Raw genomic sequence first — 27,811 nt, forward strand, 5'->3', positions numbered from 1 at the left:
AAACACAAGTGCTTCTCTAATGTGCCCAGGATGCTGAGTTGGGGGAAGGGTCAGAACGACCCTGCCTGGGGGTTATTATCCATCAGCTGGTGGTCCAAATCCTCATGTCCACACCCACACCCCATCCATCAGGGAAAGGCAAAGGAGAATCTGGGAATCTTGATCCTCACTGTGATTCTACAGGTTCAAAAAAGTGGTGTGTGTCCATCAGCACAGCCAGCCCACAGCAAAAGCACAGATGAGACCCCTGTCTGTCTGGCTCTGGGTCCTGAGTTCTTCCCCCCACCTCCACCACACTTGAGTATACGAAGTGGTGAAAAGCCTTATCCCTGCCTTTAGAGTTCCTGACTCACAAATGGTCACTGAGGCCCAGGGAGTCTGTGTGAAGGCACCTGGGGTGCCCAGTAAGAGGGGACCCAATGGGCACCAAGATTCCAGAATCATGTGGGAAGCAAGAATGCCCCAGGATTGCCCAGGCCCTCCTTAGGGGCTTTCAGGGTGAATAAGAGCTTCCTTACTCAGCCATGAGTCTGCTGCTGCCCTCTCCAGGGGCCCTCCCAGCTAGGTGTCAGCAGGGGAGGAGGAGGGAAAGCAGGAGGGGAGGCCACCACCCAGTCCAAGGCTGCTGGCTTCCAGGCCTGGTATTGGTGGGAGGGCCAGGGTGGGGCGGGAACAGCCAGCTGCCTGCCGGGAGGCAAAACGAAAGCACTCGTTCACTGGGACTGAGACTGGAATCAGGACTCCCAGGAGGGGAGTGCCCAGGCTGGCCAGCGCTGGGACCCCCGAGGCTGGGGAGAGATTCTGGCCCCTCCTTCCCAAAGGCACAGGGCTGAGAGGGAACAGAGGTGAGGTGTCTGCGTTCACTGGGACTGAGACTGGAATCAGGACTCCCAGGAGGGGAGTGCCCAGGCTGGCCAGCGCTGGGACCCCCGAGGCTGGGGAGAGATTCTGGCCCCTCCTTCCCAAAGGCACAGGGCTGAGAGGGAACAGAGGTGAGGTGTCTGCCCCCCCTTGGGGGGGCAGGACAGGGCCTCAGGCCTGGGTGCTGCCTGGCACCTGGAAGATGCCTGTGCCCTGGTTCCTGCTGTCCTTGGCACTGGGCCGAAGCCCCGTGGTCCTCTCTCTCGAGAGAATTGTGGGGCCTCAGGACACTGCTCGCTGCTCTCCGGTGAGTCTGGAGTCCGGGGAGGGTTGGGGAAGGTGCACGGTTCAGTCTGAGGCCCATCAGGGCCCTAGCCTGGCTCCTGTCACTGCCACTACCACCACCAGAACTGCCCTGGCTGGTCTGTCTGGTACTGATGGGGTAAGAGAGGAACGGGGGTGGGGGGGGGGAAGGGCAAGAGCCTGGTCTGTCTTCCTCTGGGAGGAGCTTGGGATAGGGAACCCCAGAAAGAGGTAGGTGGGGGGGGGGTCTAGACAGGGAACGGTGGTTAGATTTGGGAGCCTAATCTCTGACTCTCCTTTACCTCCTTTCCAGGGCCTCTCCTGCCACCTCTGGGGTGAGTAGCCCTACTTTTAGAGAGAAAAGGACTTCCAAGGTTGGTGGAAGGGAGGGGAGCTGTCCCAGTTCCATGCCCTCATGGTCATTCCTCAGCCCAGGAATTGTCCAAAGCTCTTTGGCCCTCTGGGGGATGTCAGGTACAACCAAACTCTGGGTTTGGAACCGCTTCATCCATCACCTGGTCCTTCATGCACAGACGGTGACTTGCTCTGCGTGCCTGGGAGCATTGTGTCCGCTCCAGGACCCGTGCTGGTGCCCACACGCCTGCAGACAGAGCTGGTGCTGAGGTGCCACCAGGAGACTGACTGTGACCTGTGTGTGCGCGTGGCTGTCCACTTGGCTGTGCGTGGTGAGCATGTCATCCATGTACACATGTGAGTGTGTCTGGGAGGGGCCTAAGTACTGGGGCATCGATCTGCCAGGCAGCCCTGGACAGCCTCTGTCCTCCTGGAGGATGCTGCTGAAGGACCCCCAGGCCAGTCTGTTCTCCCCATCCAACCCCCAGGCCCCAGGCCTGGCCCTGGCTTCCTCGAACTGCACTTTCTGGAAGCCAAACCCAAAGCCAGCCTAGAGCAGGGGGCCTGACTTGGGCCTGTTCTTGGGTCCTTCCAGGGCACTGGGAAGAGCCTAAAGATGAGGAAGGACTCAGAAGAGCAGCTGACTCAGAGCGTGAGGAGCCTAGGAATGGTGAGAAGCTGGCTGACCCAACTGCCCCTCACAAGGACCGCGCGTGGTCCCTGGGCCTTACCAACCCCCTGCCCTGTTGCTCACAGCCTCTCTCCAGGCCCAAGTTCTACTCTCCTTCCATAGCTACACTACAGCCCGCTGTGTCCTGCTGGAGGTGGAAGTGCCTGCTGCCCTCGTGCAGCCTGGTCAGTCTGTGGTATGTGAAATAATAACAATAACCACCACCTCTAAATATGAAATCTGTAAAGTGCTTCCACATGCATGATTTCTTTAAGTCCTGATTGGGATGAGGGCTGTAGGCAAGTCCTTTTAGCCTTTCATGCCTTAGTTTTCCTGTCTGTGAAGTGGGGATAAGAGTAGTCCTATTTCATGTGGTTCTTGTGAGAATTAAATGAGGTGATAATGCCATGAACTAGGGATGATTATTACCCTCATTTTCCAGATGGGGAAACTGAGACTTGGCGAGGGAAAGTTTGTGGTCAGGATCCACTCCTTTGACTTCCTGCCATACCGCGTCGGCCCCATGGTGCAGGGTGTTGGGGCTACCTCAGGAGGGTGTATCCCCATTCAGGCCAAATCACTAAACCCTTTGACCTCCTCCTACCCCCAGCCAATGTCCTCTGATTTGGGAAATTGTAGAGAACATTTGTTGGCCTACCTCCCAGGGCAATCGTGAGGACCACTGAGGCACTGGATGTGAAAACCACTGCTGTGGGGAGGGGTGTCTGAGCACCTTAGCTTTATCCACGTGATCCAGGACAGCCAGGGTTGGGGCAGGGATTCAAGTAGCCAGGCCCTTATTCCTGCCCTGCTGACACCCCTATTGAGGGCGTGTGCTTTAGAATTGGGGGCTCTTGAGGGAAACTTCAATGGCAGAATTTCAAGCCATACAGTACAAATATAGTCATTAATTAGGGAAGCAGGGAGGGGTCCACGCAGAGTAGCTAGAGCCTTTGGCCGGATTCTAAACCCTATACCACCAGCTTTCTGCCACCCCTCTCCTCACAGGGCTCTGTAGTATTTGACTGTTTCGAGGCTGCTCTGGGGGATGAGGTGCAAATCTGGTCATATACGCAGCCCATGTACCAGAAAGAACTTAATTTCACGCAGCAGCTGCCTGGTAAGTGGCCCTAGAGCCTTACGGGTCCCAAGTCCTGGCCCCCCTAGTCTCTCTCCCCTTTGGTCACTCCCCTTCTGCTTTCACCACCTCCCTCGTTCTGTCTGTCCACTGTCAGGCAGCAGCGTGAGCTCTCATTCTCCTCAGTCAGTCCCTCTTGCCTCCTCTCCCGAGGTGACATGGCTTTCCTGGCGCTGGGGAAGGTGCTTCGGGGACTGGATAGATGTGGGTGGTATTTAGGGGACAGGGAGCCCTTTCCAGAGCTCCCCATGAGTTGGGCTGCCCCCCTTGTTTCCTTGGTTCCCAGCCTTACGGGAGGCTTTTCTGTGATCTCTCCCCAGACTGCAGGGGACATGAAATTCGGGACAGCATCCAGAGCTGCTGGGGTAGGGGCAGGGCCAGTGGGGCTGGGAGGAGGGAGGGCCAGGTTCTGGAGTATGAGGAACACTTGGAGTTGGATTCAGGTCTGGGCTGACACATCCCAGATGCTGGCAGAACTCATCCATCCATCCATCCACCCACCCATCCATCTATCCATCCATCCACCCACCCATCCATCCATCCATCCACCCACCCATCCATCCATCCATCCACCCACCCATCCATCCATCCATCCTACATGAACTGCAATAGCTCCAACTGTGTGCCAGGCACTAGGAATATAAAGGTGAATCTCTTACTCCGTATAACAAATATTTATTAGTACCAAGGACATCTAGAGGCCCAAAGCATTGTCAAGATTATGGTGCCCCTCCACCACATATCAAATAAAAATAATATTAAATCATAAAATAAGGGCCAAGAAAGTCAAGGTTCTGATGGTTTATCCCATGCACTAGATTTCTTTGTTTTGTATTTTCTGTTTATTGTGTATAACACATACAGAAAGTGTATAAAGCACACTAATTTTGATGTTCAGTTCTATTACTTTTTACATATGTGTACATTTGCAACAACTACCACCCAGATCAAGATATAAACACTGTGGTTTTTTCCTAATCCGCCGTCTTCAGTCTGTGCTCTCACTGTGATGTTTTTGGAACTCTTAAATTATTTCAACTTCATTTTCTTTTTGGTTGCTTTAATCTTAAGGTTGGCTTGCCTGCCTCTGGTAATCCATTAAAGACTACTTGGCACCAGAGCTTTGAGGATACAGATACACATCATGCATTTCATGTCTTCATTCATTCAGTTACACATTGGTTTACATATTCAACAGATATTTATTGAGTACTTAGCCTGCACAAGGCATACTACTAGGCACTGGAGATAAATCAATAAACAAAACTGACAAAATCCCTGCCCAGAGCCGACATTCTAGCTGGGAGTCAGGGTCAGGGTCAAGGTGCCGGTGAGGGAGGACACAATAAACACAGGGGGATGTGAAATATGCAATAGTTAGATGGTACAATAGTTAGATTAGTGCTAGGGAAAAAATGCAGGGAAGGGGGATAGGGAGGTTAGAAAATGTCAGGAATGGCCTCACTCTAAAGCAGGGGTGTCCAAACTGCGGCCCGCGGGCCAACTGTGGTCTGCAATCTATTGTTAATTGGCCCGCAGCAAATTCCAAAAATATATTTAGTTTACTTAAATAAACCAGGTAAGGCAATACATACTTCACCTTGAGTGAGTGGCCCGGCTGTTTGTGTATTTTACAGCATATGGCCCTTGGTGAAAAACGTTGAAAAATGTTTGGACACCCCTGCTCCAAAGGGTTCCATTCAGAGGGAACAGTCAGTGCAAAGGGCCTGAGGCAGGAGTGTGTCTGGTATGTTTCAGTGTGTCTGCAGCAAATTAATTAGTGCTAGCCGATAAGGCTAGAGTGGTCACAGCAACCAGATTGGGTAGGGCCTTGCAAGCCACTGTAAGGACGCCATCTTCTACTCTGGCAGTAAAAAGGGGGGCCATCAGAGGGTTCTGAGTAGAGGAGAATTATTTATTTACAGTGGTTACAGTATCCTTCTGGCTGCAGAGGGAGAATCAGGGGGAAGGGTGGTCTCAAGACCCATACTGGGGCCTGCATGGGTTTGGTCCCCGGCTGCTGGGGACACAGGCTCTGCCCTCCAGGGGCCTCCCTGCCTCAGGAGCTTGAAGGGAATTCCAAAGGGTCAGCTGGTAAGTATGGCCCAGGCTTGGGTGTACAGAGGAGTGAGGGGGTCTGTCTTTCTTTGGCTCCCCCACAGCCTTGCCGTGGCTCAACGTGTCTGCAGATGGTGACGATGTGCACCTGCTGCTGGACGTCTCTGAGGAGCAGCACTTTGGCCTCTCCCTATACTGGAACCAGGTCGACAGCCCGACAAAACCCTGGTGGCACAGAAACTTGGTGAGGCCTCCCCCTCCCCACGTCCATTCCCACTCTAGGCCAAGGTGCATGCTAAGGATATGAATGCATTATAAGGGGACCCTTGGAGAAGTCACAGCGATCTACACCCAAAGCAAGTGTTGGTGGGGGAACTGCTTCCTGCCTGGTTTCCTCAACTTTGGCCTCCAGCCTTTCCCTCTTCCTTATCTTCTCCAACTTCCCCACTTCTGCTTGTCCCACAGACTGGACCGCACACCATTACACTGAACCACACAGACCTGGTTCCCTGTCTCTGTATTCAGGTAGGAGCAGAGTCCAGCTGGGTGCCAGGGCAGGGGATTGGGGAGTTGGTGAGGGCAATGGGCCTCTTTGTCTTGTCCTCACCAACCTCCACCCTCCTCTTTGAGATGGAAGCTATGGCTGGCCTTCCCCTGAACTTTGCTGTCCTATGCCTCTGACTATTGCATGCTCTGAATGCTCTTCCTGATCCCCTATACACAGGACTCCTACTTATGCTTCATGGCCCATTATTCAGATGTCACCACCTCCTGGAAGCCTTACTTTACTCCTCCAATTCCTTCTCTGTGCTCCCCGGAAGGGCAGAACATGTGCTATAAACTCAGATGGGTTTGGATCCTGACTCTTGCCATTTGTTAGTGATGTGACCTTGGGCAAGTCTGTGCACCTCTCTGAGCCTCCTTCCTATCTGTAAAATGGGAAAAATAACAGTACCAACTTCCTAGGGCTGTTATAAGGAAATGTGCCACATCTAATCTTGTATATGTTGGCTCTTTCCTCTCCGTCTGATTGCACATTTGTCATCAGGTCCCATCTATTTGACATCTGACAGCAATGCCTCTCATTCTCTTTCCCTCTCCTCTCCATCTCAGCCGTTTGGGCTTCTAGCATCTCTCCTCTAGACTGTTTCAAAAAGTTCCTGCCTCCCAGAGCTTTTCTGGAATTTTGGGCCCCATATTCTGACCCCCAACTAAACCATTTCCATTGTGTCTTTCCCATGATTCCCCTTCGTGGGAATTTTGTTCCATCCAGATGGAGCTGTTGCTCAAGATACACCCACCTCTGTGCTTTTGCTTAAGTGGCCCCACTACCTGAAATGCCCCCACTTCTTTCCATTCATCCAAATCCGTACAACTCACATAATGCCTTTCCCAAAGCTTTTCTCCCAACTTCCTGGCCTCTCTACACATCTCCTTGCACTTCTGTCCCTCCTTGTCCATTGATCACCTCCTTTTTTTTGGGGGGGGGGACACCTGTCTCATTTCTTAATACAACAGATGCTCAATAAATGAGTGATCAAATTATTAATTTATGTACATGTTTTATCCTTAATGCAACTGTGAATTTGTCATTTCCTTGAAGTCAAGGAAATAATATCTAATTCAAATTTAGTAGGGCAAGGCTCCCCCAGAGCCTTGCCCAATGCCTGGTACGTAGTAGGTGCTCTTAATTAAAGGTTTGCTGAGTAAATTATTATCTCTAATGCTTAGCAAGGGACTAAGCATATAATAGATACATTTTAAAAGTCTATTGAAAGAATGGATGTGTCCTTAACACCTAGGACAGTGCCTGGCACAGAGGTTCTCACAAAGTGATCGTGGATTTAATTATTGAACGTTTCTAATGCCTACCATAGTGCTAAGGCACACAGTGGGTACTCATTAATAGTTTTTAAATGAAGATGTTGCCAGATGGTGGCATAGGGTTTGCTGAAAAGAATAAATGTGTGCATCTCTAGAGACTTACACAGGGTGAAAAGACCGAGCATTTGAAATATCGGCCTAAAAGCGTCCCCAGTGCCTCGCAGAGGGCCTGGCACATGCTCCTGGAAGGCTGGCTGGGTTGAACTAACTGTGGAGCCCTGTTTGCCTTCCAGATGTGGCCTCTGGAGCCCGACTCGGTCAGGACGAGCATCTGTCCCTTTAGGAAGGGTGAGCGGACCTGCAGGGGCCAGGGTGGGGAGTGGTGCAGGTGCTTACAGGCAGGGCGCGCAGTGACGGACTCAGCCTTCTCCCTGCAGACCCCCGTGCACACCGCAACCTCTGGCGTGCTGCCCGGCTGCAGCTGCTGCCCCCGCGGGGCTGGCAGCTGGACGCGCCATGCTCGTTGCCTGCTGAGGCCACATTGTGCTGGCAGGCACTCGGTGGGGGTCCCTGCCAGCCGCTGGTCCCGCCCCTGTCCCGAGAGAATGTCACTGTGAACGTAAGCCTGTCCAAGAGCATAAGCCTGTCCGAGAGCGGTGCCTGGGTGGGGGAGGAAGGAGAGCGCAGGGGGCCGCCTTTTGTGACCCGACCCATTCCCCTCTTATCACAGAAGGCCCTTGAGTTCCCATTGCTGAAAGGCCACCCTAACCTCTGTGTCCAGGTAAGAAGCGGATGCCAGAGCGCTGTGTTGGGGGCAGGACCCCCACCCCTCACCCTTGGTAGGGATCGCCCCAGACAAGACGTGTCTCCTGGACCCACTTTATCCTTGGATCCCTGGAGCAAAATGGTTACGGGCTTCCTCTTTGGTATAGGAGTTCCACTATTTACTTTAGCAGTGCATGGGACCCTGGGCAAGTCACTTCACCTCTCTGAAGGTCAATCTCATCTGCTTAATGGGGATGTTAATAGTAACTACTTCATTAAATAAGAGAAGAGCTTCACCTTAGGGACTGGCACAGTATAAACGCTCAACAAATATTAGCTACTTTTATTATTGTTATCATTATTCTATTTCCCTACCTGTATAATGGGTTGCTCTACAACTTCAAAGGATGATTATAAACATATTCATTCAAGATTTATTGAGCATCTGCTATGTGCCAGGGACTGTTTTAGGCACTTGGGATAGATGTCAGTGAATAAAACCAATATTGCCATCTTTATAGAACTTATGTTCTAAAGGAGAAAGGCAGACAACAGATGTAATAAGTAAATTATTATAATATGCTAACATTGTGGAAATGTGGGGAAGGACAAGGGAGGATTGGGGTTGCAATTTCAAGTGGGGTGGTCAGGTGAGGCCTCTTTGAGAAGGTGGTTAGATGAGAAGGAAATGTATGCATTTTGTCAGACAAGAAAAGAGCTAATTTAGGGTCATAAGGACCATTAGCACAGATGAATTCACAAGGCCGAGGCTGAAAAAGATGGAGTGACTCCTAATCACCCAGCCTGGAACCCAGATCTGCCTAAGGTCAGGTCCAGGGTGCAGACCCCCTGCCCCCACCCCCACAGGCCTCCTCTTGCCTCTCCCTTCTCTTCTGGTTTTTCTGGCCTTGGCTCTTCTTCTTCTTTTTTTTTTTTTTTTTTTTTTTTTGTGCCCCTGAACCTGGCCTCTTCTAAGCAGGTGAGCAGCTGGGAGAAGCTGCAGCTGCAAGAGTGCTTGTGGTCTGGTGAGTGGGGCCTGGACGAGGGTGGGGCAGGGCCATTGCAATAGGGGTGAACACTGAAAGTGCCAGCTCCTGGAGGTGAAGGTCAGGCATGGTGGGTGCACATGGCAGCCCCCAGCAAGGTTGGGTCTCAGAGTGGGCTCTCACCCCTTTCAGACTCTCTGGGGCCCCTCAAGGATGATATGCTGCTGGTGGAGACACGAGGCCCCCAGAACAACAGATCACTCTGTGCCTTGGAACCCAGTGGCTGCACCCCACTGCCCAGCAGGGCCTCCACAGTGAGTGCTGGGGGACCCTCCTCCATGTATCTCTCCAGCTCCATCTCAAACCTGGCCTCAAATTTTCCCGGCATTCAATGTTCCCCTCCTCTGTGCCAGGCTCTGTGCTGGTCCCTGGGAACGTGGGGCGATTCAAACCTGAGCCCTGTTCTCAGTGGCCTCTCAGAAGGCTCCCCACCCCCAACCCCCGTTCTGCTCAGCTGCAGCCTGGTGGTCTCCTAGGTGCAGTGCCCCTAGGTGACAGCCCCCTACCCCTTGGCTTGGCAGAGGGCAGCTCGCCTTGGAGAGCACTTACTACAAGACGTGCGGTCAGGCCAGTGTCTACAGGTGAGCAGGTGGTAAGAGGGCCCTGCCCCAAGGCCCAAGAACAACAGCCCGAACATTTTACCTTCAGCCTCTTCCACCTCTTCCTGTGCCCAACAGAGGGCACCAGGGGACTCTCACTCTTCCTAGATAGAGGCCTCGTCACTGTCCTTCTAGCACCCACCCACCACCTATTTGTGCTTTGTTTGTGTCCAGTTCTGGGAAAGCTAACAGTTGAAGAAGTATAGTCCCTGTCCCCGAGTTGTTCACTGCTTGCTAAACCAGTAAAGAGATAACAGTTACATATGCTAAGCACTGATCTCCAGGGAGAGCTTCAAGGAAGGATCTTTTCATGTGGGTCAGCTCTGGCAGGGAGGAAGGCACCGTCCAGACAGTAGGCACCGCCTGAGCAAAGGCAGAGCAGCTTGAGGGAACCTGCAGTGTATGTGTGTGTGTGTTGGGGCGGCGGGGAGAGAAAACATGCACAGTGGAGGCTGTGAATTTGGTGATCAGGCTGGCTGGAACTCGGTGAGTGCTAAGCACCAAGCTAAGGGCTTTGGGCTTGGTGGTTTGTGTCTTACAGCTGTGGGACGGTGACTTGGGAGCACTATGGGCCTGCCCCATGAATAAGTGTGAGTATGACAAGAACTGCCCTTCCTCTTCCCAGCTCTCCAGGAGCTAGAATCTTGACGGGGCCATTCCTGGGGGCAGCATATGCAATGGCCTTGTTCTTCCCTGGCTCAGATAAATCAGAGGGTCACTCCTTCATTTATTCAGAAACTATGACAAGAACTTACAGGGCATCCCAATCTCACCAACAAGACCCAATCCTTGCCCCCACCCCAGCCATAGAAGGCTAGAAGGACATTAGCCTCAAATCACTTACATTTAGTAAGTGTGAGCTATGGAAGCACTGAGTACAACGTCCAAGGGAACGCATGAATGCGTATCATGGGGACCTGACCTGGGACAGGTGAGGAGATCAGAGAAAAGGTTCAAGCCGAACTCTGAAGGCTGATCTACATGAAGGGGGTAGAGATGCAGTTTTGTGAAGACTGCGGGGTGCTTTTTTGAAGAACTCCAAGGTGGTCAGTGGGGCTGGAATGTCTTGGGAGGCAGGCCTCTGTCCTGAGAGGAGGACGCAAGGGCCATGTAGGGCATTGGGAGCCAACAGAAGGAATTTGGACTTGACATTAGAGCAGCTTAAATACGGGAGCTTCCCAAAAGGCTATAATCAAACTTGTATTTTTAAAAGATCTCTGGGGCTGCCATGTGGTGAACGAATTGGAAGCAAGAAGAGGTCAGGGACACCAGTGAGAAGGCTGTTGCAGTCATCTGAGAGAGCGAAGTCAAGGACCCAGCTGCTCTAGGCTTAGGGGACAATAATATTGCTGACATCTGAGCACTTCCCATGGCCTTATGTCTATTAATGTATGTAGTTCTCCCAACAACCCCATCAGTAGGTTCTGTTGTTAACCCAGTCTTACGGAGGTGGAAACTGAGGCAGAAAGTGAAGTCACTTATTTGTAGATGGCTCTATGGTCACGCACTGGCTTTGACACTATGTGCTGTGGACTTGGGCCAAGTCACTTCATTCCTCTGAGCTTCAGTCTTTCTCCTTCGTGAAGTGGGGTGAAAGCGTAAGGCCTCTAAGCCGCCCACGTCCTCCCTTGGGCTCCCCAGATACCCACCAACGCTGGGCCCTGGCGTGGCTGGCCTGCCTACTCCTGGCCGCTGTGCTTCTCCTCCTCCTCCTTCTCAGAAACGACCACGTGAAAGGTGAGCAATTCCTGGCTCCCTGTTCCCGCCGAGGGGCAGGGCTGGCGTGGGCCTGGGAGTTCCCGGAGAGGGGGTAGCGGCGGCACTCACCTGCGGCCTCCGCCTCTTTCCCCTAACAGGGTGGCTGAGGCTCTTGAAGGAGGACGTCCACGCGGGGGGTGAGTGTGCGCGCACGCAGGGCCGGGCCGCCCCCACAGGGCTGGGCCTCGGCCGTCTCACGTCTTGCCTCCCGCTGTTCTCTCTGGCAGCGGCCGCCAGGAGCCGCGCGGCTCTGCTCCTCTACTCGGCCGACGACGAGGGCTTCGAGCGCCTGGTGGGCGCCCTGGCGTCGGCGCTGCGCCAGCTGCCGTTGCGCGTGGCCGTGGACCTCTGGAGCCGCCGCGAACTGAGCGCGCACGGGCCCCTGGCCTGGTTTCACGCGCAGCGGCGCCAGACCCTCCAGGAGGGCGGCGTGGTGGTCCTGCTCTTCTCGCCTGGAGCCGTGGCGCTGTGTCACGAGTGGCTACAGGACGGGGCGTCGGCGTCCGGGGTGCACAGCCCGCACGACGCCTTCGCCGCCTCACTCAGCTGCGTGTTGCCCGACTTCTTGCAGGGCCGGGCTCCCGGCCGCTACATCGGGGCCTATTTCGATAGTCTGCTCCGTCCGGACGCCGTGCCCGCCCTGTTCCGCGCTGTGCCTGTCCTCGCCCTGCCTTCCCAGCTGCCCGACTTCCTGCGAGCCCTGCAGGGCCCCGGCGTCCCCCGCCCCGGGCGGCTCGCGGACAGGGCGGAGCAAGTGTCCCGAGCCCTTCAGCCCGCCCTGGACTGCTGCCTCCGACCCCCAGGGACCCCAGAGACAGGACGCGAGGTGGGACCTGAGGCAGGGGACAGGACTTGAATAAAGGCTGACGCTATTTTTCTATTCACGTCTCTTCACGCGTATCTCTGAGCCGGCAGCCAACCTGGCACGCCGCCCGCGGCCCTTGTACCCTTGAATCACCCGGCAGGTGCAGCCCGGCGCCGCCTCTGGTTGGCTGGCGCGGGATGACGCACTGGCACATGGCCCACCACCATTGGCTGCGGCGTGGACTCCGCCCTCCGGGCTGCGGAGCGGGCGTAGGTCGTACGTCTTAACGCAGGCGGCGGCGGCGGCGGCGGCGGCGCTGGGGAGACTGAGCCGTCAGCGCCGGAGGGCTGGGTGGGTCGTGTTTCCTCCCCCGCCATCTGCTGGTCTGGATCCTCCCTTGCTGACTCGGAGGCCGTGCCTTTGCCGCCCGCGGCCCCCGAACCTGACCCCTTCTCTTCATATCCGGACCTTGGCTCTTCCCTCCGAGACCGCCCATCGGCCTCTTCTCCCCCAGTACTTGGAATCTGACCCATTCTCCATAGCTCCGCTGATCCGGTCCCCAACAACCCATATTCAGACGCTAAAACAATGGGCTGATTCCTGTCCCCTTGCCAAGGATCCAGGCTACCTCCCCAACTGTAACGAGGATAACTTATTCCCGTCCTAGAATTGCAAAATAGGCTCATTTCCCCACCATCTCCCCTTTCCCGGCCATACCCCAGGCTAACGTCCTCTTCTTACAATAACACAGGTCTGGGCTCCCCGACCCATGGCACCTTAGAACCGACCCTTTTCTTTCTCTCCTGGCTCCTCCAGCGAACCCTCCGCATGCTCTCTATCTACAGGTCCCCAGCCTGGGAAACGATGGCCCCTCGACCCCCGAGGGGCCTGGTCCCAGCTCTGCTCTGGGGTCTGGGCCTCTTCTTCAGTCTCCCAGGCCCAGTTTGGCTCCAGCCCTCTGCGTCTCCCCAGTCTTCTCCCCGAACTGAGCCCCACCCGTGTCATACGTGCCGGGGATTGGTCGACAGCTTTAACAAGGTGGGTGCACCAGCAACCTATTAGGAGGGTCCCAGCTACTGGAGCAAAGTGATTGAGAGTGGGGAGTCTGGGATGCAAGTCGGTATGGACTCAATCACAACTGGTTACTTAGCAGTTGTATGGCCTTGGACAGGTTGCCTATCTGGGCCTCAGTTTCCTGGTCAGTGAAATACTGAAGTGCTAGAATGTGCCAAGCAGTCTGTACTTCTATACTTAGGTATTACTAATTTTCTCCATTTCCAGGGTCTGGAGAGAACCATTCGGGACAACTTTGGAGGTGGAAACACTGCCTGGGAAGAAGAGAAGTTGTCTAAATACAAAGACAGGTAACGGGCTGGAGGGGTGGGTTTGAATACCTCACCTCCAATCTCTCCTCTACTGGTGGGGGCCTGGATCCTCTTGGGGAGTGCTTACTCATTCAACAAATATCACTGAACATCTGTAGTACAGCAGTAAACAAGGCAAGCAAAATCCCATCTTCAAGGAGCTTACATTCTTGTAGAGGAAATAAGGAAATAAGTAATATTATATTAGGTGAAGAACAGTAATGCTGGGTGGACTACAGAAAAGTGGGAACTGTGGTATTCAAGGGGTGACATCTGAACAGAGACCTGAAGTGAAGAAGCAAGCAATGGGACAATCAGGGAAGCATGTGGACAGAGTGGAACTAAGCTTGGTGTATTTGAGAAGTGGTTGGAATGGAGGGAGCAGAAGGGAAGTGGTAGACGGTGAAGGCAGAGAAGCTTAAAGGCCACAGAAAGCACTTTAGATTCCATTCTGATATAGAGGGAAGCCATTGGAAGGTTATAATGGCTCCTGATTTTGTTTTGTATTTTTAATCACCTCCTCCTATATGCCAGGCACTGTGTCAAATCCTTTAAGTGCGTAATATAATACGTTATATATGTGTGTGTATGTGTGTATATATATAAATTTTTATTGAGGTAGAATACACAAAACATAAAATTTAGCATTATAGACATTTTGTACATTCACAGTGTTGTGCAACCATTGCCACTATCTAGTTCCAGAATATTTTCATCCAAACAGACACTCTATCTCCATTAAGCAGTCACTCCTCCTTCTCCCCTTCCCCCAGCCCTTGGAAACCATTAATCTGCTTTCTATCTCTATGGGTTTGCTAATTCTGTTGGAATCCTATATAGCTTTTTACGTCTGGCTTCTCTTTCACTCAGCATAATGTTTTCAAGGTTCATTCATATTGTAGCATGTGTCAGTACTTCATTCCTTTTTAAGTCTTAATAATATTCCGTTGTATGGATAGACCACATTTTGTTTATCCATTGATTAGTCGATGGACATCTGGGTTGTTTCTACCTTTTGGCTATTGTGTATAGTGTTGCTATGGACATTTGTGTTACAAGTTTTTGTTTGAACACCCGTTTTCCATTCTTTTTGGTATTAACCCAGGAGTGCAATTACTGTGTCATATGGTGATTCCATGTTTAACTTATTGAGGAACTGCCAAACTGTTTCCCACAGTGGCTGCACCATTTTTCTTTTTTTTGTTAAGATTTTTTTCTTTTTATTTAAGATTTTATTGGGGAAGGGGAACAGGACTTTATTGGGGAACAGTGTGTATTACAGGCCTTTTTTCCAAGTCAAGTTGTCCTTTCAATCTTAGTTGTGGAGGGTACCGTTCAGCTTCAAGTTGTCCTTTCAGTCTTAGTTGTGGAGGGCGCAGCTCAGCTCCAGGTCTAGTTGCCATTGCTAGTTGCAGGGGACACAGGTCACTATCACTTGTGGGAGTCGAACCGGCAATCTTGTGGTTGAGAGGACGCGCTCCAACCAACTGAGCCATCCGGGAGCTCAGCGCCCACTCAGCTCAAGGTGCCATGTTCAATCTTAGTTGCAGGGGGCGGAGCCCACCATCCCTTGCCGGACTCAAGGAGTTGAACCGGCAACCTTGTGGTTGAGAGCCCACTGCCCATGTGGGAATCGAACCGGCAGCCTTCGGAGTTAGGAGTATGGAGCTATAATTGCCTGATCCACTGGGCCGACCCGGCTGCACCATTTTTCATTCCCACTTGCAATGTAGGAAAGTTCCAGTTTCTCTACATCCTCACCAACATTTGTTATATGATGTATTTTTAATTACATCTACCTAGCAAGGGTATATATTCCATTGTGCAGATGTAAGAACTGAGGTATCGAACAACAAACCTACAGGGGAGGTATTATCCCCATTTTACAGAAGAGAAAACAGAGGTTCAAGAGTAGTTAAGTGACTTGCCTAAGGTCAGACAACTAGATTCGAACCCAGGTCTGTCTGACTCCCCAAACCAATACCCCTTTCATTATGCCCCATGGCATTTCCTTTGAAACTGTCATAGCACAAGGAGTGGTGGGAGAGGAGACCTTAAGGAGGACAGTGGGTGGAATGGAGCATGTTCCCTTGTCTGGCCAGTGAGACCCGCCTGGTAGAGGTGCTTGAGAACGTGTGCAGCAAGTCAGACTTTGAGTGCCACCGTCTGCTGGAGCTGAGTGAGGAGCTGGTGGAGAGCTGGTGGTTTCACAAGTGAGTGGTGTGGGTGCCTTCCCTGGGAGGGCGCCCCCGCCAGGGCCTGGTGGTAAAGCAGGGGGTTGCATGCTAGGGGCTGTGTCCTGGTTTGGCTACTTCTTCCAGACCCGGATCTGCCAAGCACTTGCTGGTGGACAAGCTCTGCCGCAAGCTTCAGTTTACCCGTCTGCCAAATGGGGGAAAGGGCATTGGTCAGGGGCCTATGGGTCTTCTGCCGCAGACGGCTTGTGTCCCAGATTCTGTGGGAGTTTGGGCTTGGGCAGCACCGCTGACACTGTCTCAGGCCCCCGCACTGTCGTACCATCTCCCCGCCTCAGGCAGCAGGAAGCCCCAGACCTCTTCCAATGGCTCTGCTCAGATTCCCTGAAGCTCTGCTGCCCCTCAGGCACCTTCGGGCCCTCCTGCCTTCGTGAGTTATTCAAGTTCTTCTTGGGTGCTGGGAGGGGACTGCTGAGGCCAGGGAGCCAGTCCTGGCGCTGCCCCTAGCTGGCTGTGTGAGCTTAGGCTGCTCAGATAACTTCTCTGGACCTCAGTGTTCACCTGCCTCACAGGCTGGTGAGATGAACAAATCCATGGGGAATGGCTCTGAAAAAAGATACAGGGCTAGACTGAATCAGATGTAGCTGTGGTTTTTATCATGTCTTTGAGAAATGTCCCCACCCCAACGCCTCATTTCCCATGCCTGGATCAGACTTGGCCCCCATTCCCTGGACTAAGGGGACCTTCCTAGGGGTACGTGCTGCTGTAAAGCCCCATTGTCACCTCCTTTTTCTACACAGAGTCCTCAGTTAGGTGTTGATCTTATTATCAGCCCCTTTTAGAAAAATCTCTCCGGAAGCTACAGATAAAGAATTAGTGACAAAGATGGTCAATTCAGTCTTTGGTTAAGTAAATTTTAGAGGTATTATGATAAAATACTATGTTGCCATTAAAATGAAGTTTTCTCTCCAGAAATGTTATTATGTTTTCTATACAAGATCATATGTACAATCTCACCCATTTGGTGTCTACCTACAGCCTGTCCTGGGGGTGCAGAGAAGCCCTGCGGTGGCTATGGGCAGTGTGAAGGGGAAGGGACTCGAGGGGGCAGCGGGCACTGCGACTGCCGAGCCGGCTATGGGGGTGAGGCCTGTGGCCAGTGTGGTCTCGGCTACTTTGAGGCGGAGCGCAACGCCAGCCATCTGGTATGTTCGGGTAGGTAGCCAAAAGGTGTGGCACTGGGCAGGGGCAGATGGGGTGCCTGCCTGCCCATCCTCATGCTGCCCCCGTTCCACCCAGCTTGTTTTGGCCCCTGTGCCCGCTGCTCGGGACCTGAGGAATCAAACTGTTTACAGTGCAAGAAGGGTTGGGCCCTGCATCACCTCAAGTGTGTAGGTGAGTGGGGGCCTGTTCTAGCTCTGGGGAGGTGGGCAGGGACCTGGGCTTGGTTCCCCATCAGTAACCACATCTTTGGGCGAGATCAACAGTCCCCATCTTCGTGGAGAGCTCAGCCTGATTAGCAAGGTAGAAAAGTAACCAGGCATTTACAGTACAGACTGACCCTTGTACAGTGTGAGACGTCCCTGGTCCAGCTCAGTGGTGATGGGGAATCAGGAAAGGCTTCTTAGAGGAGGTGTCACTTAGGCCAAGTCTGAAAAATTGAGGAACAGTTAGACAGAGGAATGAGGATACTGAACTTGGGTCAGGAAACCTGGGTATGAGACTTGATTTGGTCTCAAACCTAGCCATTTATGTAGATGAGAATAAAGGCTAAGCTGCTATAACAAAAAGTTCCCCAAAGATTGTGGCTTAGAGAATATAGAGGTTTATTTTTATCTCATATCACAGTCTCAAAGCAACTGGCAGGCAAACTCTGCTTATCACAATCAGCCAAGAACCCAGATTCCTTCTTTCTTACTGTGGGGTCCTTCCACTGGGTGTTATCGTTATGGTTGAGGCTGGGTCATGGGCACCTCCATGTTCCATGACCTGGCACTCAGGAGTAAAAAAGGGAAGAAAGTGCATGGAGGAGTCTAGGCCTGTTGTTTTCAGGTTAAGCTGAAAGTGGAGCACATCACTTCTGTTTATATCCTGTTGGCCAGAACTCAACCATAGGGCCATACTGAGCTGCAAGGCAGGTTGGAAAACGTGCTCTCTACCTGGGCAGCCTAGAGTCCAGCTACACCTCTGCTTCTGTGTTGGTGGACAGCCTGCAGTGTCTGCCATATCATTTGAGCCTGGGAAGTCCATTCCCCAACAATCCTGGCCTCAGCTTCCCTGTTAGTGAACTAGGGACTGAAATCCCGACCCTGCCCGCCTCTCTGCAGATATCGATGAGTGTGGCACAGAGCGAGCCAGCTGTAGAGCTGACCAATTCTGCGTGAACACAGAGGGCTCCTATGAGTGCCGAGGTGAGTGTCCATTCCTGCAGAGGGGGGCACGTGGGGAGGGTAGGGGGAGCTGCTCCATGCCAGTTCCCCCCAAGCTTCTGCCTTCTCAGGCACGAGAATCCCCCTAGGCCTAGGGGCAGCTCTTACCCTCGTCTCTCCTCTTCTTTCTCCAGACTGTGCCAAGGCTTGTCTGGGCTGCATGGGGGCAGGGCCGGGCCGCTGTAAGAAGTGTAGCCCTGGCTACCAGCAGGTGGGCTCCAAGTGTCTCGGTGAGTCTCCTCTAATGGGGCACAGGCACCTTGGAGTGCCTTGCCACCACCAATTGAGGGGCTGGAATATGGACAAGGCAGCGGAAGGAAGGGTAGAATGTTACTCGGGCAAGGGCAGAAGGGTGTGTCGCGTGAGACAGAGTCAGGTGTGCTGCATGTGGGACGCTGGCATTCAGGGCTCTGACCCTTCCTTACCTTCCCTCAAGATGTGGACGAGTGTGAGACAGAGGTGTGTCCAGGAGAGAATGAGCAGTGCGAGAACACAGAGGGCAGTTACCGCTGCGTCTGTGCGGAGGGCTACAAACAGATTGAGGGCATCTGTGTGAAGGAGCAGATCCCAGGTGAGCCCCAACTTGGCCCCCAGGAATCTGGGGAGGTGTCCTCATCTAGGGAGAGGGTCATCAAACCCCTTCTCCAGGCAGTTACAGGCCCTGAAGTCCCCCCTGATGCAGCCCCCCCTGAGGCTGAATTGAGATCTGAAACATACATCTGGTCTCCAGAAGGCTTTTGGTGGCCTCACATCTCTCCAGGGTAGACAGAAAGTAAGACTTGGCATCAAATCACTGCCTCCCTGAGCCTCTTTCCTCATCTGTCCAATGGGACCACTCCTAGCCCTGGCCTGTCAAGAGTTGTTGTATGCTGCAGTGTGGTGACATGACAATAGTGAGCAGACCTGCAGCTCTTACCATGCCAGATGCTATTCGAAGCGTGTTGCATATATTAACTCATTTCACCCCTAAAACAAATCCAATGCTGCTGGGGATATTTCTCCTCCCCATTTTACATAGTGGAAACTAGGATGCAGAGACAGGAAGCAGCTTGCCCAGGGCCACATGGCAAGCAGGTTGCAGAACTGGGAGTCGTATCCTGGCAGTCTGGCTCTAGAGCTGATCTAGTATTTGAAACACGTGCTCTGTTGCAACTCGCCCACTGCATGGCCTTGGGCAAACCTCTTCACCTCTCTGAGCCTCAGTTTCCCATTTAGTGAGACAGGCATAATAACCGCTTCTCTCAGAGCTGTTCTCAGCAGTAAACGACCTCACGTGCTGGCATACCAGGCAGGCATGTGGCAACGAGGATCGGGGGTGTGAGGAACTCTAGGAATGGGGAAGGAGGAACAGGGGCTTCTCTCGCTCCTCGCAGAGGCAGCAGGCTTCTTCTCGGAGATGACGGAGGACGAGCTGGTGGTGCTGCAGCAGATGTTCTTTGGTGTCATCATCTGTGCACTGGCCACGCTGGCCGCCAAGGGCGACTTGGTCTTCACCGCCATCTTCATTGGGGCTGTGGCGGCCATGACTGGCTACTGGTTGTCAGAGCGCAGTGACCGCGTGCTGGAAGGCTTCATCAAGGGCAGATAATCTCTGCCACACCTGCAGGATCTCCTCCTACCCAGGCTGTCCCCAGAGGTCAGGCCTTCCCTACCTGAACACTCAAGGTAGCTTGCTTTATTTTTGAGAGGGGGTCAGCACCCCCTACCTACCGGCGGAGGGGAGGCCCCTGGGGTGAGGAAGCAGCCCTGAAAGTGGATGCCATGAGTTCTTGACTTTGGGGGGACTGGGCAAGCTTCACAATGTGTGTGGATTTTAAAAGAAAAGTATCTCCTTATGGTGGCTGCTAGTGAGCTTTGCCCCCTGCCTGGAGGAGGGGGGTACCTGCAGGGGTGAGCCCATCACAGCCTCCTCTTGCCAGCTGCATGCTGCCAGCTCCTATTCCGTGTTTACCCCCGACCCCTCAGCCACTGATTTATTTATTCATCTCAGGAAATAAAGGTCTTGGAAAATGGAGAAGCTTCAGACTTACTACTACCTGTCCCCCACTCACCATGGGTTGGCCTAAGTTACTGAGAGTCCTCCAGCCCCCATCTTTGGGGAAGTTTTCTAAAACCCTGGGAAATTGAGGGCTACAATGATGGAGGAGAGAAGAGGCTTGGCCCTGAAGCAGTCTTAGGAGATGGAGGAACCAGCCTTAGGAGTGGAACTTTTTGGGTTCAGTACCAGCTATCATTTGGGCCAAAGACCCTGGACAAATGACTTTTGTCTCTGAACTTCATTTTCCTCATCTATAAAATGGGCATGATAGTGTTTTCACTCAGGTTTATCATGAGAATTAAATGTGACGAATGTGAAGAGCAGAAGACAGTGCACACAAAACACAGATGTTCAATAAAATACTGGTAGCCATTATTTCTAAAGTTGCTGAGGGTCCGGTGCCCTTTCCTTTGAAAGTCTTCCCATCCCCAACACACAGGAGTTGGATTTTTTTTTTTTGGGGGGGGGGTCACTCCTACATCTCTTCTGAACAGGATCCTGGCACGGCCAGAGGGCGGCATAAGCCAAGTCCTAAGGGTTTATTTCTTTGGCACAAAGAGGACAGTCAGTCTGCACAAGCGAGCCTCATCCCTCCACACTGGGGAGTCTGGAGGGGTATTTGGGGCACCTGGACCCCATCCCCCGTACTTAAATCCATGCATGTCCACCCTGTATTCCGTTTAAGTCACAGCCTCTGTGCAAAACACCCGTGGGAAAAACACATTTAAACAAATAAATGGGGGTGGGTGGGTTCTAGTACTCCTGCTGTCTCTGGAGGCTGCAGTCAGGATGAGGTCCGGGAATGACAGTTTTTAAAATACTCAACAGTCCCAGTCGGCCATGCCTTTGGACCACCGATTGTGGGGCCCTGGTGCTGCAGCAGTGTGTAGTCAGCTCAGAGCTCAATGGTGTCACTGGAGGCGCTGCGGGAGTCGCCCGGCTTGCAGTGAGGATGGACCTCACTCGGGGGTTCCCCGGGCCGGGCGGGAGCAGGGGCGGTGGCAGGCAGTAGCTGCACAGTGCTGGGCAGCTCATCTAGGGGCAGACTGTCCACCGACGACAGCCCGTGGCGCCACGGGTTCCAGCTGATCTTGAGGGAGCCCCGGGAGAAGCTGTCCATCGAGCTGCCAGAAGCCGCCTGGTCAGGCGCGTCCATTACGTGTGGTGGAACCGGCCCGTGTACGCGCACGTCGCTAAGCGACCGGCAGCGGCCACGGAGGAGCGAGGAGCCCGCGCCGTCTAACTCGGCGTCGGGGTGGCTGCCCCGGCGCGGACGCAGCGCGCCCCCAGTCGGTGGGGAGGCCAGACCGCGCAGGCCGCAGCGCCGGAACACGCTGTCTCGCACCAAGTGCTCTCGGAAGAGCGCGGCGTCAATGCTGCGGCTCAGGTTAATGGGAGACGGCGGCCGCAGGTCCAGCTCGCTCATCGACGGCGCCGGCCCCACGCTGTTGCCGGACAGTCCTGGGCCACCCTGGGGACCGCGGCCCAGCGACGCAGCCGAGCCCCAGGCGCCTGAACTGGGAGTGGCAGGCGGGCCCCCCTCCGCGGGGTTGCGGATGAGGCTCTTGCTGATGTCCAAGCTGCCTACGCCGACGCCACTGGGCCCCGCATAGCAATTGTTGGGTCGCTCGGGCACCTCGCTCTTGCCCGAGGGCGCGGGACACGCCAGGCGCAGCAGCTTAGCCCAGCACGCATGCTCCGTGGGCGGCCTGGGCCGCACTGCGGCTACAGCGGCCAGCGCCAGGGCGAGTGCCCATGTCAGCTCCAGCAGGCGCAGCCAGAAGTGGACTCCCCACCAAGCCCAGGAGAAGCGGCCCACGCGGCCTGGGCCTGGGTACAGCCAGAGCGCGGCCGCCAGCTGTAAGCCACTGGCCAGCAGCCCCAGAGCGCCCGCCACGGCCAGCAGCCGCGGGCCCGGGCTGGCATCCCAGCCTCGCGGCCCGTCCAGCAGGCGGCGACGGCACAGGCAGAGCGTACCCAGAGCCACGGCCGCACCCCAGGCGCAGGAGAAGCCCTGAGCCAGGAGGTTGAGTGTCGGCCTCGTACACAGCAGGTCAGTAGCGAGTAACCCCACGCCGTGCACCAAGGCCACTGCTCCCAGCAGAAGTGGGTTCTGCAGCTGCTGTGGCAGCCCCGCACCCAGGCCGAGCAGGGTCAGAGCCGCCAGCGCAGTGAGCAGCAAGGGGAAGGGCAGATTGTAGAGCACCAGGCCCGCGCGTAAACCCAGCCTCTCCTGCGAGCCGTAGGGGTCTGTGAGCATGTAGGCAGATCGCAGCCCCGATGCTATGAACACCAGCACTGCTGCCACCAGTGCCAGCCGGGGCCCCGCAGGGGCGGCTGCCAGAGAGGCCAGTGCCAGCAATGCAGGCAGCAGAAAGAGCACCCCCACCCCATAGACGTGCAGCTCCCAGGAAAAGCTCAGCACCCGCTGCAGCGGACCCCAGCGCAGGGGCGGTGCGGTGGCGTTGGCAGGGGGGCTGGAGGCTGGGGCTGATGCCATGGAGCTGGCTGAGGGCTCCGGAGGGAGTGGCTGGCCCAGGGCACGCTGCGTGGTGACCCGAATGAGGCCGCGGCGTGATGTCGAGGGGGCCTGGACTGGGGGTGCTGGGGGATGACTCTGGGGGCGCCCTGGCCACTCCTCAGCTTCATCTGCAATCATAACAAATATTAAAACAGCCCTTTGAAAAATGCTTTTGATTTTCCATTCCCCAGTGTGGTGAGCAAGCACCTTTTCCAAGCACCTTTTCCTCTGTAAAATGGGGATGGCAGGACTGCCACTCACTGGGTTGCAGTAAGGATTGAATGTGTAGCATAGTGCCCAGCACTCAATAAGCGTTAAATGGATGTGAGCTATCATTTTTATTAATAATATAACAGTAGTTCACAACATGGGCTGCATATTAGAATCACCTGGAAACCAAGTGAATCAGAAATCCTTTGGATGAGGCCTAGCCCTGGAATTTTTAAAAAGCTCCTCTCCTGGGTGATTTGCTGGAGTTGGAGAATCACTGCACCAAATATACCCATGTTACATTTAAGAGCATTCTAGTTCCAAAAGGAAAAATGACTTCCCCCAGAGTGCCCTGTATTAGTTTATTATCCCAAGTTGTTTGAAGGAGGTCCTAATCAATTCCTTTAAGGAGGTGTTTGTCCCTATTCACTCCCCACCCCCCATGTAGACCTCATACAGGTTCTTAATTATTAGACAGAGTATCAGCTCTCCCCAAACCCCCAGCCATGCACTCACCTGGCTGCAGGGGCCCCACAGGGCTCTCTGTTCCATTTGTAGCTGGGCCAGGGTCCAAGGGGCCAGGGATGAGGGACTTGGGGGTCCGTGGGGCCTCCACTGCTCCTCTCACCCGCTGGGGAGAGATGGGATCTGCTCCATTCATTGCTGCTATCTCTGAAATGACAAAAGCCGTCATCACTTTGCCCGACCCTCCAGTGGTTCCCAAAGTCTCATCCCTTAGGCACAAGCACCCTCATTTGCCAGAATGAGGGAAATGGGACCACAGGGACCAGGGGGCACACAGAAACTGGGGCATCCAGCTGCTATGGAACACTGCCCCTCCCAGCTGTGTTCGGCACCCTCACTTTGGTACAGTACCCACCTGGTTTGGGCTGCCCATCAGGAGTCTCTGAGGCTGGGGGACCTGAGGGCTGGGGTCCTGGTGATCCCTGAACGTCAGGGACCTCCACTTGCTTAGGTGAGGGACTTGGAAAACTGACTGCCCAGGTCTCCCTATCTCCAGCCTTCTGGGGGGGCTCAACTGGCAGCTCCTCGGCAGGGGGAAGGCTTCTGGCCAATGCCAGGTCTGTCTGGGACCCAGGCTCCTGACTGGATGCCACCTCAGCTGGGGGCACTAAGCCAACTTCAGGGGTTGTTGGATCTTGCTGCATGAAGAGGGGGCCTTGTGCTGCCTCCTGGAAGTCCTCCTCACCCCCACCCTGTTCTTCTAGCACTGGCTTCCTGATAGTGCCCCAGTGGGGCACAAGAGTGTGGGGAGGATCCTGGCGAGCTGAGGGGGATGTCTCTGAGACCCCGTTCTTGGCTTGGACCACCAAGCCCTCATCTCTAAGTGGTCGTTGTCCTATTTGGTCGCTAGGCTCCCCTGGGGAGGGAGGAACTGTGGCTTGGAGTCTGGGAGTTGTGGGGATGAAAGTGAGATGGGGGGGGCCCACTGGATGGGGCACAGCTGCTTCTTGCTCCAGAGGCTCTTGGAAGTCAGGAGGTCCTGTCCAGCCCTGAGAAATTGGTCCTTGAGCCATCTGGAGGTCATCAGTTACTGGGAGCCCATCTTTCTGAGCCCCCTGGGCTGCTTTAGGTCCATGCAGGGCTGGGCCAAGGGGAGAGTCTGCAAACTGCTCAGGCGCTTTCTCAGCATGGAGGACGTTGGAGTTCCTGGGGCTCTCATCTCTGGGCTTCTCCCAGAAGAAGTCGATGGCTTGAGGCTCTGTACCAACAGGACCCTTGGGGTGGGCTCTTGGGAACAGGTGTGGTTCCGAGTCCTCATGTGGCCTGGAAAGGCCCTGGCCCAGAGCAGTGCCAGCCCCCAGGGACAGCAGCAGCAAGAGGCCGCATACGCGGCCGCACGGGCTGGGGGCCATGCTCCACTCTGATGCCTGGGCCTAGAGCCCTCAGCTTCCAGTCCTCACTGGATGAGCCTGAAAAAAAGAGAGGGGATGACATGTGAGGGTTGGGTACTTCCGTGGCTGCCCCAAGGGGGCTGATGGGAAAGAAAGAAGAGCAGCATAGGCAGGTTCCCCTCCCGCACCCCTTCCTGGTCAACCTCTTCATGCTGCCCAGAGTGGACTCACAAAAGTGCATCTCTGGTCATGCCACTTGCCCTGCTTCAAAACCTTCAGTGGCTCCCCATCTCCCTCAGAGGATAATTAAGCTCCTCTCCTGGCCTTCCAGCCCCACTGGACTGTCTGACGCCCCATGCCTTTGCTCCTGACATTCCCTCTGCCTGGAATGCCCTCTCCCTTCTCCTTCACTTGCTGAAATCTTATTCTTGAAGGCCCAGCTCAAATATCAGAGAAGTGGAGAGGGAGAGGAACAGGCCCCTGCCTTTGAGGAGGGACCTAGGTTTGAATCCCAGCTTTGCCAGTTCCTGAGTGAGTTTCTTTTCCTCTCTGCATCAGGGTTTTCCCATCAGTAAACTGGGCATAATAAGGATACCTAACTCCAAAGGGCTCTTGTCAGACTTACATAACAAAACACGTAATGGGTCAGGCCTGTGATCGGAGCTTAATAAGCATAAGCCCTTTTACTTTTCTCTTTGACCAGAAAGCTCTCTTTCCCACCAGTCCCCTTAACTATTTCAACAAATAATTAGAGCATATATTATGTGCCAAGCCCTGAGGATAAAGCAATGAACAGGATTGGCAAGATTCCTGCCCTCTTGGAGCTCGTGTTCTAGGTAAGGGACAATGAATGATGCTAAATAAAGTGAGCTATGGAGAAAAGAAAACAGGGTTCAGAGATAGAGGGATGGGAGCTACTTTACACAGGGGGTGCGAGGAAGGCCTCTCTGAGGTGACATTTAAGCGAAATCCTGAATGAGAAGGAGCCAGCCATTTGAAGATATGGGGGAAAGCATTTGACAGAGGGATCAGAAAGTGCAAAAGCCCTGATGCAAGAATGAGCTAGGTGAGTTCAAGAAATAAGAAGGCTAGTGTGGCTGGAGCTCAGCAAATGAAGGAGAAAGCGGCAGTGGGAGATGAAATCAGTTAGGCGGGGAGGGGAAGGAGCCTGGTAAGCCACAGTACGGCCCTTGGATTTTATTCTAAGTGTCACAGGAAGCCAGAGGAGATGTTAAGCATGGGAATGACAAGATCTGATGGGTGTTTTAAAGGGGGGAGAGACCAGTGCAGAAATCCAGGTAAGACAGAATGCTGGCTTGTTTCGGTGTAGGCATTTCTTTCCCTGACACCCCCTCCACCCTCTGGTCACCCTGGTCACATAGTGTAATAATCTCCTGTCTCCACCACGGGCCTGGGGCTTCTCAGGGCTGTGTCAGAATCTTCCATTTCTTGTCTCTAGCCCTTCAGCATAAGACTGGCCCCAGGTGGATATTCCCTAAAGGTTCCTCTTCCTGACAGTCCCTTGCTCTCAGCCAGGGAGGCAGGAAGGGCAGGCCCCCATGGCCAGGAGATGGAGGACAGCGGCTGTGAAAGTGGCTCTGATAGTGGATGCCTGGGTGTATTTAGGGGCAGGGGCCCTGCTCCTTTCCTTTCCTGGAAGCAACTGTACCCAAAGTGCCCTGGCTTCTAATACCTTGGTGGCTCAGATACCTTGAGAAGCTGATGGAAACTCCAGGTGCACTCCCCAGGAAAATGCCCAGGTTCACCAAAGGTTGTGGACAATTTCAGGGCGTTCAAAGATCACTTACACCCATCCCCCAAACTGAGTTTAAACTCTGCTTTAAAGCCTTGCAGGTTCATTTCTCAAACATTCACCAAGCCCTGTACTCTGCTCCTGGCCCAGGCGAGGTGCTGGGGACCCAAAGAGAAGCCTCAGTTCTAGAGTTGGGAGTGGAGGTGAGCTGAGGGGAATGGACTGAAAGGCTCCTAACACAGGTACTGGTTAACAATAGTCCTCCTCTGTTGAGTTCTTACCCAGTTAGGCTCCTGTGCTAAGCTTAGCTGCAGGTCCTCGGACTTCATTCAACCCTCCCAACACAAGCAGGTGTGAGTATACCCATTTCATAGAGGAAGAAACTGAGGTTCAGAGAGGTTGAGCAACTCACCCAAGGTCACACAGCCAGCGAATGGCCATACTAAGTCCTGTGAAACGCGCAGTGGCTCATTTTGCAAGGAGTCCATAAAGCTTTGCAGAGGAGGAGACAGTTGAGTTGGGCCTTCAACGATAAGCATATACCATCTGTTCACCACCTTAATGGAAGCGATGTAGGCATCTGCGGACAAGAGCGGGTGCTGCCCAACACTGGGTTCCAGCTGCTGGAGAGATTTTCTGGGGGCGAGGCAAGGGGTCTATCTCCCTGCCCCAGGAACAGAGGAGAGGCCAGCCCGAAGGCAGAGCGAGGGCAGCCGTAGGGCAACCTCCGGGAGCTGATCCATCTCGGGTTACCTCTCCTCCTCGGGCTCCTCTCCCCTGGCTCCTCGCCTTCCCGCAGTGTCCTGGGTGGGGGTGGGCGCTGGTGCAGGCCCTGCCGCTCGCGCCTAGTCGGGGGCTGCAGACTATGCGCCCACCCTGAGCCCCGCCATCGCCCACGCCGTCAGCCCGCTCCTCACCTGGCCGCCGCGCGGGCAGCCCCCGCGTTCACCTTGCGCGCGTCCCGGCAGCCGCTCGCCGCGCCGCATCCTCTGAGATGCTCAGACTTGGCTAACCGAGCCTGGCGCTGCCGATCGCCGAGCCCGCCCACAGGAGCGCCCTCCCAACTTAACCCTTTCCCCTTAGGGGTGGATTCTTCTCCCAGTCCTGACCTCCCCATTCTCTGCGATTCGCAGGACGAAGAGGGGACCGAGGTCACCTCCGAGGGATATGGAAATCCCTTCCACAGCATCCCTCAAAATGAGGCAGCCGGTCTCTGTTTGCATACTTCAGGGGACAGAGAGCTCACTTCCTTTATATCTGTATA

General features: G+C 54.2%; 3 protein-coding genes across 17 annotated transcripts; 2 read left to right on the top strand and 1 right to left on the bottom strand.

The window, feature by feature from the left end:
- Window positions 1–697: 697 nt before the first annotated feature.
- IL17RC (interleukin 17 receptor C) lies at window positions 698–12,259 on the top strand (the record flags this gene model as incomplete). 12 transcript variants are annotated; one of them, XM_081073174.1, is made up of 20 exons in its annotated part: window positions 698–845; window positions 993–1,168; window positions 1,478–1,499; window positions 1,698–1,850; window positions 2,114–2,188; window positions 2,275–2,384; window positions 3,197–3,308; window positions 3,647–3,691; window positions 5,489–5,628; window positions 5,850–5,909; window positions 7,502–7,556; window positions 7,646–7,827; window positions 7,939–7,989; window positions 8,953–8,998; window positions 9,152–9,273; window positions 9,541–9,600; window positions 10,160–10,208; window positions 11,260–11,355; window positions 11,475–11,513; window positions 11,604–12,255. In XM_081073174.1, the coding sequence occupies exons 2-20, from the start codon at window positions 1,064–1,066 to the stop codon at window positions 12,230–12,232; spliced, it is 2,151 nt and encodes a 716-aa protein (XP_080929300.1). In that variant the 5' UTR covers window positions 698–845; window positions 993–1,063. The 12 variants fall into 12 exon arrangements, with proteins under 12 accessions (XP_080929300.1, XP_080929301.1, XP_080929295.1 ...); XM_081073175.1 differs by lacking the exon at window positions 11,475–11,513 and having other exon boundaries at window positions 703–845; window positions 11,604–12,259; XM_081073169.1 differs by having other exon boundaries at window positions 721–1,168.
- Window positions 12,260–12,467: 208 nt separating this feature from the next.
- On the top strand, window positions 12,468–20,588 carry CRELD1 (cysteine rich with EGF like domains 1). Of its 3 annotated transcripts, XM_081072550.1 has the most exons (12): window positions 12,468–12,532; window positions 13,027–13,219; window positions 13,463–13,545; window positions 15,648–15,758; window positions 16,079–16,170; window positions 16,779–16,955; window positions 17,040–17,135; window positions 18,068–18,151; window positions 18,304–18,399; window positions 18,606–18,740; window positions 19,543–19,805; window positions 20,160–20,588. In XM_081072550.1, the coding sequence occupies exons 2-11, from the start codon at window positions 13,046–13,048 to the stop codon at window positions 19,755–19,757; spliced, it is 1,263 nt and encodes a 420-aa protein (XP_080928676.1). In that variant the 5' UTR covers window positions 12,468–12,532; window positions 13,027–13,045; the 3' UTR covers window positions 19,758–19,805; window positions 20,160–20,588. The 3 variants fall into 3 exon arrangements, with proteins under 3 accessions (XP_080928676.1, XP_080928675.1, XP_080928677.1); XM_081072551.1 differs by lacking the exon at window positions 12,468–12,532 and adding an exon at window positions 12,570–12,694 and having other exon boundaries at window positions 19,543–20,588; XM_081072549.1 differs by lacking the exon at window positions 12,468–12,532 and having other exon boundaries at window positions 12,568–13,219; window positions 19,543–20,588.
- Window positions 20,589–20,726: 138 nt separating this feature from the next.
- On the bottom strand, window positions 20,727–27,570 carry PRRT3 (proline rich transmembrane protein 3). 2 transcript variants are annotated; one of them, XM_081072546.1, is made up of 5 exons: window positions 27,465–27,570; window positions 26,960–27,127; window positions 23,819–24,872; window positions 23,455–23,610; window positions 20,727–22,856 (listed from the first exon to the last, which is right to left on the bottom strand). In XM_081072546.1, the coding sequence occupies exons 3-5, from the start codon at window positions 24,813–24,815 to the stop codon at window positions 21,103–21,105; spliced, it is 2,907 nt and encodes a 968-aa protein (XP_080928672.1). In that variant the 5' UTR covers window positions 24,816–24,872; window positions 26,960–27,127; window positions 27,465–27,570; the 3' UTR covers window positions 20,727–21,102. The 2 variants fall into 2 exon arrangements, with proteins under 2 accessions (XP_080928672.1, XP_080928673.1); XM_081072547.1 differs by lacking the exon at window positions 27,465–27,570 and adding an exon at window positions 27,301–27,458.
- Window positions 27,571–27,811: the final 241 nt, after the last annotated feature.

This window comes from Rhinolophus hipposideros (genome assembly GCF_964194185.1).
Source record: "Rhinolophus hipposideros genome assembly, chromosome: 14".
NCBI classification, from domain to species: Eukaryota; Metazoa; Chordata; class Mammalia; order Chiroptera; family Rhinolophidae; genus Rhinolophus; species Rhinolophus hipposideros.

Excerpts from the sequence above, each read along its gene's own strand:
- CRELD1 (XM_081072549.1), top strand. The coding sequence starts at position 13,010 with ATGCTCTCTATCTACAGGTCCCCAGCCTGGGAAACGATGGCCCCTCGA. Across the intron at positions 16,171-16,778 it reads CTTCGGGCCCTCCTGCCTTC|CCTGTCCTGGGGGTGCAGAG; the intron begins GTGAGTTATTCA and ends GTCTACCTACAG. Across the intron at positions 18,741-19,542 it reads TGTGAAGGAGCAGATCCCAG|AGGCAGCAGGCTTCTTCTCG; the intron begins GTGAGCCCCAAC and ends CGCTCCTCGCAG.
- PRRT3 (XM_081072546.1), bottom strand. The coding sequence starts at position 24,815 with ATGGCCCCCAGCCCGTGCGGCCGCGTATGCGGCCTCTTGCTGCTGCTG. Across the intron at positions 23,611-23,818 it reads TGATGGGCAGCCCAAACCAG|AGATAGCAGCAATGAATGGA; the intron begins GTGGGTACTGTA and ends TTGTCATTTCAG. Across the intron at positions 22,857-23,454 it reads TGTGGGGCCCCTGCAGCCAG|ATGAAGCTGAGGAGTGGCCA; the intron begins GTGAGTGCATGG and ends TTATGATTGCAG.